This window comes from Channa argus, chromosome 4, assembly GCF_033026475.1.
Source record: "Channa argus isolate prfri chromosome 4, Channa argus male v1.0, whole genome shotgun sequence".
Lineage (NCBI taxonomy): Eukaryota > Metazoa > Chordata > Actinopteri > Anabantiformes > Channidae > Channa > Channa argus.
Window position 1 is genome coordinate 9,651,956 of NC_090200.1, and position 12,376 is coordinate 9,664,331.

At 38.8% G+C, this 12,376-nt stretch overlaps 1 protein-coding gene across 10 annotated transcripts in view; it reads right to left on the reverse strand.

The window, feature by feature from the left end:
* The window catches only part of srpk2 (SRSF protein kinase 2), a 63,110-nt gene that overhangs the window by 11,173 nt on the left and 39,561 nt on the right, over positions 1-12,376 (reverse strand). For 8 of the 10 annotated variants that reach the window (XM_067501412.1, XM_067501416.1, XM_067501417.1 and 5 more), the window contains 8 exons: positions 8,947-9,098; positions 7,002-7,110; positions 4,943-5,030; positions 4,599-4,686; positions 4,395-4,501; positions 2,816-2,981; positions 1,130-1,170; positions 203-524 (listed from right to left, as the gene is read on the reverse strand). In XM_067501412.1, coding sequence (XP_067357513.1) covers positions 203-524; positions 1,130-1,170; positions 2,816-2,981; positions 4,395-4,501; positions 4,599-4,686; positions 4,943-5,030; positions 7,002-7,110; positions 8,947-9,098 — 1,073 coding nt within the window. The remainder of the gene's footprint in view (positions 1-202; positions 525-1,129; positions 1,171-2,815; positions 2,982-4,394; positions 4,502-4,598; positions 4,687-4,942; positions 5,031-7,001; positions 7,111-8,946; positions 9,099-12,376) is intronic. The other 2 variants (XM_067501411.1, XM_067501418.1) reach the window with 1 other exon arrangement.

Genomic DNA, 12,376 nt, shown 5'->3' on the forward strand with positions numbered 1-12,376 from the left:
TGAAGCCCAACTCTTGATCAATGGAATATAGTGATAAAGAATATCTGCTCCATGGGGTGTTTATTGTACAGTGTGGAGAGTGTTTCTTAAAGAAAGATTTAAGGGAAGCGTGTCATGTCAGTTAAATAAGTTTGAGGCAGACAATCAAATCAGACATTTTCATCATATCTGGTTTTACCAAAGCAAATTATCTAACACTCACATGTATGATTAGTCAGCCTGACAGGCCTTTCCCTCCCTCCTGCCTCCTCTTCCTCATCTTCCCCATCCTCGTCCTCATCATCCTCCTCATCGCTCTCTCCTAGAGCCATGGTGGGGCCCAGTGGTGGCGGCGGCGGTGGCGATGGTGAAGTTAGGTTGTGTTCAAGAGCCCCTTTCTCTCCCCCATCTTTGGCCCTCTCCTCCTTTCTCTCAGCCTCTCGCTCCAGGGCTTCGATCTCGAGCATCCGCCTCTCCAGCAGCTCCGCCTGCCGCTTTTGCTTCTTCTTCAGCTTCTTCTTCTTGTTCTTGGAGATCTTCCCGATCTGTGAGAGCAAAGTCACAGGGGAGGCAGAAAACACAAGCACAATCAAGAGCTATTTAAGGAATAGAAACATTGGTTGATTGACTTTGAATGTATATTGATATTATTTAGTGGCTAAAATCATTGCTGTTCAGTGAAAATCATAAATCAAAATATTGTAACTTAGCTTCTTACTCTGAGTGATGTGACCATATGTGAACACACAATTTTTTATTTGTATTTTAACAGCGATTCCACATTTTTACTTTTAATTTCGTTTTTCTCACTGGTTTGAAATGGGTGGTTCTCGGTCAGATTCTACATTTTCGAGATTTATCAATGTGTGATTGAAAGTCTGCTGAAAGTAGTATTGGGAATTCACACAATGTAGCAGATTGGATATGAAGAGAAGACATTTTTAATATTCCTTTTCAATTCTGTGATGCCCTCAGTACCTTCACTGTGTTTCTAGTGACTGAAATGATCAAACTGAACAATGTAAAACTTTTTCTTTTGCTTCAATGTTTCTGTGTTTATATGTGTGTGTTTATGTATATAGATATAGGTGTGTGTTTGTGTGTGTGTGTGTGTGTGTGTGTGTGTGCATTCCTCTCATTTCATACTCACATCTGTTGTACTCACCGGTTTGAGCTGGGGGGCTGTGCTAACTGACAGACAGAAAGAAAAACAACAACAATCAGAGCCTTCAAAGTCTCACCAACATCAATCCATCACACAACTGCGGTCAAACTGCATTCAATATTCCATTCTCCTGGAAAATAAATCATCAAGGTATGTTATCTACAGGCTCTTCCTTTAAAGACTTGATACATACAGAATCTTTATGTGATAAAATTGCAAAGAAATGAGAAAAAAAGGATCTTTCACACTCCCACTGCATTTCTCGCTTGTCCCAGATCCATAATATTAATGTTTCTCTAAAGCCTGAGAATCTAGCTAGTATATTCTGTGCAGAACCTAATTTATCTGACACAAAATGATTGAAATTTCAATAACAATTCGATTCAGTTGTAGTAGGGCAATACCATTTCCAAATATGTTACCATTTGCAAAGCAAAGCATATTAATCTTTAGCATTAACAAAATTAGTCTCCTAATATGATCATGATCACACCTAGAGTGGTGCACAAACACATTCTTTTCAGAAGTGACTTATTGATTGAAGTTTTGAGCTTAAAAAGACCAAAACTGTGTTTCCATTTTATCCAGTGCAGCATCAGTTGTTTACCTTCTTTAAAATAATGTCTTGCTCTACTGGACATGCCTGCACTTGTATTAATGACAATCTGTATGATCTGTCTACAATCACAGACAGATACGACACACAGATCCCCTCTGTTTTGACAGCTGACGGTTTAGTGCCTGACTAATTGTTTAGAAATGTAAGCAGTGTAATTGGCTACCCTAGGGCTCAAAAACACTCCATTGGCTGATGCAAGCAATTGACAGCTCGTGTGGGAGGTTCACAGAGGGGACAGGGTTCATCTCAAGTTCGTTAAGACTTTTTTTTTTCCAATGGGGGAATTTGGGAACAGAAGATGAAAATACAAGAAATGTGTCTGTGTAGTACAAAAAGCAGGCAGCTGAGGAGGCACAAAAGGCTGCTCGGTGAATCTCTTTTCTTTACAAAGTGCTTTAATACTAAACACTATTCTAAGGGGGAAAATAATTAACAACATAATTGCCAATGTATGATTTATTGCATCTATTATAAATACCTACATCAAACTAATAACATTAAGTAATATGTGTATTTTAAGCATCCTCTTTAACCTTAAATCTAATATTTGTTAAAAATATTCACACTTTGCATAAATAAAATACTAAACTAAAAGATTCTTCTAGGTACTGTAAGCTGATGCTTTTGGAACAAACTTATCTTTACATCTACTGTCTCACTGGTTTTTACAGGTTTGTATCTTTCATCTTATTTATTTAAAAAAAAAACAAAAAATGCTCATATACTATATATGCTGTCATGAAAAGTTTTTTCTACCCACCTGATCATTCGTATACAGGAAACCTGTCTATGGGTTTAACCAAACACATTGACTGGCTTTGTCCAAAGGCTCACTAATAAAAACATAGTATCTTATTTGGTTAATGTGTACAGAAAATAAATATAGGATCAACAAGGTCAGGAAGCAGTTCTGGATTGTGACCAGAGCTAGGCCTCCTAATCTCCTCTGTTTTTTAGTCTCGGCAGATTCATACTTACTGTGCAGGCATTAGAACGAATGAAATTTGTTTAGAATATATTAGAGAAGAGTTTTGGTTTGTTTGTGGTCCTACCGGCTGATCCAGATGGTGGGGGGGCTCCGGCTTTCTGCCATTCGGTTGCTTCCATCGCCATCCGCCTAACAAATGCATCGTCTACACACATGAGGATGTTCTCTGGCTTTATGTCCGTGTGGATGATTTTACACTTTGAGTGGAGGTAGTCCAAACCCTGCAGCACCTACAAACACATTCCCATAGACAGACACACATTTTTATTACTGAAAAACATGCACCCACTTATTTTTTAGGGAGGTGCACACTCACAAACACGGCCTGTTAAGTTTCTTATTCTCCCAGAGCCAAATAAGCTTTTCTTCTAATGACTGCCATTTTCTGGGGGCAGAGATGAGAGGCTGTTAATGTTTTTGTCTCACTGGTTCTCTTGTTTGTTTCTGTCCAGAGGCTCCGAGACTGAAACAAACAACAGTCTCGTTTAATTTCTCCTCATCTGCTGCTTTGCTTTTGAGAAATGAGAGGCTGGCAGCGGCTGAAATGGCGCAGCATCTTTGCACGCTCATCAGATATCTGAGAGGAAAATGCCTGAAAGCCCAGCATCTTTTGAGTGAAGTGCAGAATCCCGTGCACTTTAGTAGAAGGTGCAAATTCTAAGTGTTTCGTTTGGTGTCCAGAGACTTCGTGCTGTCTAATATATTTCTATAAACATCTTTTACTTTCTTCAGTCCATTTATATCCGGCAGTATTAGGACATGGAATCTGATTAAATATAAATGTTTTTTTAACATCCCACTCCAGAGAAATTATAAACTGAAAGCCTTTATATAGTTAATACAATACACATGCATGTTTCATGCTTAAAAAAACATTTTACCTTAATCCTTAGTAGATGAAATATTCCCAACTACATACAGCAGGTGTAGTTTGCTTAAAAAACAGCTTTGTTTAAAAAAAAAAGGAAATACTATCAAAACTGTAATTATTTAAAGTCAAGTGAAGCTGATGTTGACATTATATAGTTTTGGATGATCTATAATGTCGATAAACTAAGTTATAAAATTTACTATAAGGTTCTGTAAATTGAGCTGACATAAGAGATAGAAGCCAGGTCACAACAGGCAATATATTATTGAGACAACAATGAACATATATTTCCAGAATAGGCTCTACAGTTTTTTTTTTTACGTTTGGCTTGAAAATTCTACATAAATACTACAAGATAATCAGACATCGGAATCTTCCTCCAACAGCACATGCATAAATTAACTCATTATTGCATAAAATATTTGTGGACTTTAACTGAAATCCAAATATCATACAAATATCAAACTCCCAAGAGGGGACATAAACAACATTTCTTTGAAAACCAGTTTGACATGACACGGTTTATTATTCCTGCACCTGCATTATTAGATCCAAATGTTGATCTTTAAGGTTGTATAGTTCTGTTAAGTTTTAATATAATGCTGATTTGATGCTCTTTTTTGCCCTCACTGTTTGTTAACAATGTTTGACATGTTTAAATGAAAAGATTCTAGAGTGCAATCGTCTAATTTATCCAAAGTTTGTGAAAAATGCAGCCATCAGTGCCTGAAATAATGTCATGTCTAGAAAAACGTTGTATGCTTGTCCATACCTGTTTGATAATACTCTTGACACATGGCAGCGGCAGACCTTGGTAGTTGGATTTAATAATCCACTTGAGCAGGTGGTGGCCCAGCACCTCAAACACCATACACACATCTGTGATTGAGAGTCAAGGACTCATATTTTGATATCTGTTTCACATACACACACACAGTAACGCATGCAACCCCCCACGCTTTTCTGATCAGGATACGTATGCCATTCACTCCAGAGATCTTGAAGTCATCTATCAGCTGAACCACCATGTCCTTGTTGGGGTCGCTGGGGTCGCTCTCTCTCACCTGGAGGACAGGGGGACAAGGGGATGAAGCAAACATGAGAAGAGGAGGGAACAGAAGATCAAGCTTATGAGATGATAGGATAGATATAAACATATAAATAGAGCAGGAAAAACTGATCAGAAGAGGAGGAAACACTGTGTGAGTCTGACTGTAAATAAGAGAGAAGAAGAAGTAAAAAAGAGAGAAAAAGGACCAAAGGATGATGAAACGAATAAAACTCCCAAACACGAAAATGCCAAACTGATGAGATTCTCACACATCGCAGCAGTTTGATCTCATCCAGGGCTGTCTCTGTGTAATGCTGGGCGCTCTTCACGACCTTCATCGCCACAAAGTTCTTCACTCTGTAACAATGCACACATCATTTCATTTTATACTTATTCATAAACCAAACAGGTTATTCCAGCCAGTAATGCTAATTAGTGTGTTCAAGTGAGAGACGCAAAACTAGCACCTGGACCAATCGTTTCTCATCCACACTGCCCACACTACCACTGGAAATGTAAATGTGCTGTGTGGCAGTTTATCGCAAACAAATAATACTTGATTACAGTATGTAATGAACCCCGCTTCACATACACACTTTATGCAACCGATGTATGTTGGATATTTGATACCTAGGGTGTATTTGAGTGGGCCAATGTGATATAGTAATTAAAAATATTGGAGTCAATAATGGAGCAAACATTCCCAGTGTTACTTTGTTTCCAGCTTTGTAAATGTGAGACCTTTGTTACCTCTTGCTCCTTTGATGGACATTTTTCTTTATTTATGGATAATTTATGGAAAAAAACCTAATAATTAAGAAATTATTGATAACTTTTATAAATCCCATTTCCTATATCATTAGTATGTGCTCATTTTGATTATGAAAAGTTGTGACAGGGGCAACAAAAGCCTGGAAAAGTGATGAAATGCTCACAAGTAACAGGTCTGTTAGTTAGTTGTTAGTTGTAAAGAGCATCACAGAGAGGCTTAGTCTTTCAAAAGTAAAGATGAGGCAAGGTCACCTTGAAAATAGCATTTATCAATGTAAAAGTGCAAAGGTAATGTGGGTTATTTAGGTTAAATAATATAATGAAAACATTCAGAGAATCTGGAGACATCTCCAATGCAAGGTACAAGGCCAAAAATCAATCTTCAGGTATTAAAAACAGAAATTATGCAGTAGTGGAAATCGCATACAGCTCTACACAGTTCCTCTCTACATCCACAACCGCATGTTAATCTACCATGTAAAGAAACAACCATATATAAACAACCATATATAAACAAGATTCAAATGCCTTCTCTGAGACTGAGCTCATTTGAAATGGATTGATGAAGAAACAAACTGTTCTGTTAAGTGCAACATGACACAAATATGACAAAATGTTTTTAAAGACATGTGTATGGCATCATATTCAAAGTGAGCAAGGATTTTATAAAAAAAATAATCAAATTTCTCAGTTTCAGTATTTAATATGTTGTCTTTATACTATAGGTCTCAAATGACTTTCAAATCGTTGTATTTTCATAGTATTTAATTTTTTGAAAAATGTCACAATGTTGCTGAAAAATGTACGATGAACTGAACTGTCTTTTAGAGAAAAGCATCTGTCAAAAACGACACATAAAAACCATATGGCGATTAAATAATATATCAAAATTGATAGAATTTTTAAGTTAAAAGGACTAGTGAAGGCATCAGCATGAGAACTGAGCAAGAAGAAACAAGCAAGAGAATAGAGACAAAAGGAGAATGAGAAAATGATTGTTGGTCATTGTAATCCTTCAATTGATATGTGAATTGATGAATGTTTGGAAGCATATAACAACACAGGAATTACAGTAATACTGAGTCATTGAATTTAACCAAGGACATGCTTGTGTAAAGACTGCTACTTACTGTACAGTGTGTGTGAAGCCTTCCAACTCCCAGTCATTAGTTTATGATCACCATTAATGTAATTAACACCTCTGACATTTCACAGTCAGTGAAAGGTAACACCAGGTGGATGATACTGCCATCCATCTACCCTGGTTGCTACGTGAACACAGAAACATCATCATAGTGCAAGGTGGTGTTGGGTGCAGCTGTCGTCGTGGTGACGTGCCAGATCCTGTCAACAGTTGGATGTGTGGTGTATTTGATGTGTGTGTGAGTGTATGAGAGCGAGGTGAAGTAAAGAACAGCAAGATCCCCTTTGTGAGCCCCTGAGTGACTTTTCTGGGTCATGGCGTGGGTGCATGCGGTGATGGTCTATACGCCTTACGCATGAAGCAGAAAAGCCTCTTTGGTAATGTGTGTGTGTGTATATGTGTGTGTGACTCACTGTATGTCCCAGCACAGCCATACGGTGGAGAAGTGGCCCCACCCCAACTTCCTGATCACATGGTACCTCCCGTTGAACAAATCCCCGATCTTCACCGGATGGTACCCTCCTGAGAGAGATGGAGGGAGAGAAGAAGAAGGTTACAGGTGACTGCAAGTGATGACATGAAATGCATTAGTGAGTAAGAAGAGGAGAGAGAGCAGCAGAGGGAGTGGGAGGTAAAACAGAACAGACAGAAAAGAAGAAAGAAGAAAAGTGTTTTTATGACTAAATGAAGAAGCAGCTGGGGGGAAAAAAATAAATAAAATCTCGAGTGTTCAAATTTAGACCTGTAAAATGACAACTTTTGGCCAGAAACATTTGTGAACATTAATACTCGAACTACGAGTTGAATGAAAGTTGCGCTTAACTTAGACCAGTACATCAATGACAATTTGAAGACAGAAACATCTCTTAGAATGATAGTGTAACAGCACAACCAACTACTAAACAGCCTCAAATATAATAATGCAACTTTGTAACCTTTGCAAAGATCAGTGGAGTGTTTTTTATAAAGTGACTTTACCTAAAAAAGCCGGTTCCAGCTTCTTAAATGATTCAAATGTTCAGATTTTATAATTGCAAACAGAATATATCTGGATTGGGATTATTTGTTGGATGTGGGTAGCATTTGGAAAACTGCGAAAAGCATTTTTCAAGCATAAAGATTGAAATGAAATTAGTTTAGCCCCTACCGCATATAACAATGTATACATTGCTTTGCATGCCTCAATCTTTGTACATATGATTTATAGTCTACCATAGGCTTAGACTTACAGTATAAGTTTCCTTAATGCATGAGGCATTTTCTAACTTCAACAAATGAATCTGTGTGAATCTTTTTAATTTTTGTGACAGTTTTTACTTGTATAAAAACACAGATGGGATAAAACCCTTTCACCATCTGTAAAGTTCAACAGAAACTCTGACTTTATGATAGTAAACTCCTAAATGTTATGTTTCACAGGAAACCAGGGTCACGGTCTATGTAAAATGGTTTAACATTGGCAGCTATTAAATTTTCTAAATGTTAGGGTTGGGGCAGCACAGTGGCCCGGTGGTTAATACTGTCACCTCACAGCAAGAAGGCTCTGGGTTTGCATCCAGGACTGAGGCCTGTTTATACATAAAGAACATTTTCTACACTGGATCCTTATTTCAAAGCTGCAGAGCTTAAACAACACTCTGATTATTTAGACACCAAACTTATAATCATTTAGTAATGTTTCAACCCGGAGTTAAATACAATTAACCAAATGAGACATCAAGGGCTCTTTGTTTTAGCTACAATGACACAAGCAGCTGGCAGGGAGAGAGCTCCAGCTTGCCAGGGTTACATTTGTTGTAGGTGTATTTTATTGAACACAAACTTGCACAATTGTGTAATTTCAAGTGAATTATCACAGATGCATAAGTAGAGTGGGAAAGGCCAACAAATGCACACAGAAAACTACCACAACTGCTACTACTTCTGCTTTTACTACTCTTACAAAAATTGTTTCCACAGTAAATTCTTCTGACTGCATATTAAACTTCATAAAAAGGTAAGAAATTAAGGAACTGACCATTGGTGACCAAATTCCAGTATAATATACTGCATTGTGCTACATTTTCAGTATAGTGTAATTAGCTCTAGAGTGTTTACAGAATGGGTGCAGCATTGTCAAACAGAGACAGCACAGTGTTTGTCATCCTGAGCCACTGCAGGAAACGATAATGCTGCTCCTTTCTTCCAACAACCAAACAACCTTAAAACACTGTAGTCACAACGACTGAACGTCTCACACTGATGGCCACAACGGCAACTGCTGCGAATTTCATTAGGATAGAGGGTGTAAATACAGAGAAAGAGGAGGCTGTTGGTAGAGACTGGAATTATTCAGCTGTATGTATGTTTCACTCTGACCTTTGCAGTAGTCTGTGGGATCCTCCTGCTCCTCATCGTCAGAGCCCAGGATCTCCTCCTCCGGCTCCGGGGGAACTGCCGGCTCAGGGGGAGGTGGAGGGGGTGGTGGGGGAGGAGGGGCACTCACAGGGGCTTTCTGCTGGGTCTCAGGCCTGTAAACACAACAGTGGGATGAAAGTTAGGCAACTTTTACTGGAAATCCACCTCTTCAGCTCGAGAGGTTTGTGTTTGGAATGAATAAAAGATGAACTAAGGCCACTGAGGCTGAACAAACGGGAAGAACAAGATGGCATCACCAGAAACTTACTGTAAAGTCAAATCTCTGCAGCATACGGGGAATAAAATGCTAAAACAAAGAAAAACACAACCGACGAGCCTATTAGAATTTATCCCTATCAAATTAGCCCACGATTTAAACTATTCAGTTGTTTCTTTGACAGGATAATTCTGAGGGCATAAGATAGCAAATGGCACTAAAGTTACAAAGTAACAAACAAGTGATGGTGTCAGACCTATGTAGCTGCTCCGCATTTCTGCTGGAGGTCAGAGGCTTAAAGCTACATTAGCTCCAATTAGAGTAGCATTAATGAACCGTCTGCAGTCATGCTGCATTGTGGGTCATGTAAACACTCGTGTACTTATAACACTAGGTCTAACACAGGAGAAGAATGCATGGTTTAAAAATCATTAAAGCTACAATATGCAAAAATGTCAATTCACTCTGCTCCACCCATCCCACCTTTTCCCTGCTCTAACTCACTCTGCCCAGTTATTTGTGTAGTCATCACTATGATATGAAATGCTTTGAAACTTACTAATTAAACAGAAATAACGAATATTCTTTGACTGGTTCTACACTGCTGTATAGTAATGTTTTGTGAGTGAGGGTCACAGGAGGCTCCAGTGGCACCTCTTCAAGATCCAAGATCAATTTTGAGGTTTCACCCGACAAAGATGTCACAAACTGAACCTTATGTGGAAAAATATAATATACATAAAATTTACAAAGCCTTCCATCATGAGCTTTAGAAAGGCCTTTCTATAGTTTCTTCAATGCTATACAAAGGCAAAGCTAAATTGTTGGGAACCAGTTTTGTTTTGAGGGGTTACAATCAAAAAATACTATAAGATTGTTTCTGCAGCAAAATTTGTTGGCAATGGTTCATTTTAATAATTAATTTTGTGCCTGTCAGATGAGCTCCTCCGTCATGAATATGCAATATACAAATTCAGTGTTCTGTAAACAACATGTGATGTGCATGGAAGAGGGAAAATAGCTTTCACATTTGTGAGAACTTTTCAATGATGTCTCTGTAAGCTTGAATTATACAACCGTCCATGAAAGGGGGCCTAAGACAGCTTGACAGATTCCTCTTATTCAGTGTCACCTCACAGTACTGGCAACATGATCAACTGCTAAATTAAGAAAGAAAAAGATACAAACACAAAGCCAGTGCTTGTGAGCTGTTATAACATTGTGGTCACAGGCGCAGATAGAGACTCTCGGTGCGTTTCCATGGCAACAGCAGAGCAATCGGGGGGGTAACAGGACACAAAGCATTGACGTGGTGGCAAGGCCAACAGGCACACAGATGAACGACAGCAATGGTTCTCCAATGCAGCAGCAAAGGACAGAAGAAATCTTGGCATTGCGAGTTAATTGCCATTTTACAAGTCACACACACGAGCAATGGAGGGAGGTGCCCTTGAAGCTGCTTTTTTATCAAAGCAGTCACGTAGGGTGTCATACATCACGTCTATAGTCTTGATGCCTTTACGTGGCTCATCTTGCCATTGGCTATGTGAACACTTAGGCCCCCCCCACCACTGTCTGGACCTGAGCTGAGCAACCAAACATTAAGATACCAAAGATGCCACAGTCTGAAAGACAGACAGGGGGAGAGCTGGTCAAAGAATGATGAGGAATGGAGTGCGTGAAAATAAAGAAAACATAAAACAGAAGGCGGAGAAGAGAAACAGGCAGAGGAAGACTTTGAATCAGAGGCAAAACAAGAAAAACAGAGAGGAATTTAGAGGGAAGCCTAATCAGAAACAACCAAAGAGAGGCATAAACAGAAAGAGGTAAACAGATGGAGGCAGAGAGAGTTAAGAGACGTACAGAAAAATAAAGGGTTTGGTGGGCAGAAGAAAGAGAGAGATAAATACAGCATGCAGAGAGAGACACACACACGCAGACAGAGACAGAAAAAGGGGGGAAAAAGAGAGGCGGAGAGGCAGAACGAGAGTAGCAGGCTGACAGCAGAGAGACCAGTCAGAACAAAACAGAGACACAAGCAGAGAAAAACAGAGGCAGCAGATTAAAAAAAAACCAGAAAGAGGCTGCCAGAAGAAAGAGACAGGCAGAAAATCATAGAGGGAAACACATATCTCCAAGATATTCCTCATCTGAATCCAAACACAGACACCAAAACCCTTATACCCAGACTGCATGTAGGAAGATGCTTCGCAAATCGATCGGTGCACCACCTTAAACCATACTGAAAAACAGGTGGAGAAAGCGTGAGTGCTGAGCAAGTGGAAAACACCAGCACTGACCAACAGGAGGCTGACAACAAACACCAAAACATGTCAGTGAGCTAAGATCACCTTGCAAGTGAGGGACAAAGAAAGAAAGCCAGCTAAGTCAGTGAGATACAGTGACACATTCATGGTTTATTTCCTCATATTGCTTGTATTTAAAAAAAGCACTACAGGGATCCAGAGAGTAATATAGTCATTAATTATCATATTAAAACAAATTTGATTTATGTAACCAAATATCACAAGGCACAACTTTACAGCTCTGTTCCTGAAATCAGATAAGGAAAACCTTCCTTACAAAAAAATAAATAGAAAGAGCAATAATAGGAATCCCTCTTCCAAAAAAAAAAAAAAAAAAAAAAAAAAAAAGAACAGGTACAAGTTATGCTGTATAATAATACTGGAGGCAAAATCTTTCCTTTCTAAATCTGGTCCCTTTATTTATACAAGAATACAATTGTACCATTAAGGTTTACGACCATGACTAGCACATGATCACTGTCATTTTCCTCATTGCAGCCATACAAGTCACAATGTGTGTGTTATTGCCTTGCCTCAGGGCAGTGTAGCGGAAGCAAATACGAACCATCGTGAGTGTCCTGTGCGTAAATTACAAGCAATATATGTTTTTATAAATCCAGCAGCGTGTGTTTGTGTTGCTAAGCTCATAGAGGTATTGTCCACTCTTACCGTAATGCATGTTTAAAGCATGACGATACATATTTTAATGAAAATGTCTCTCAAGCAAACAGTGTGTTGGTAAATTACAGTAAAACATGGCTGTAAACCACAGCTTGAGACAGTAGTCATTTAGACAACAACCTTATACCGTCGAGGTACAGTAAACAACTGCAGAACCTGAACTTCCATCTTTCTATTTTGTTATGTG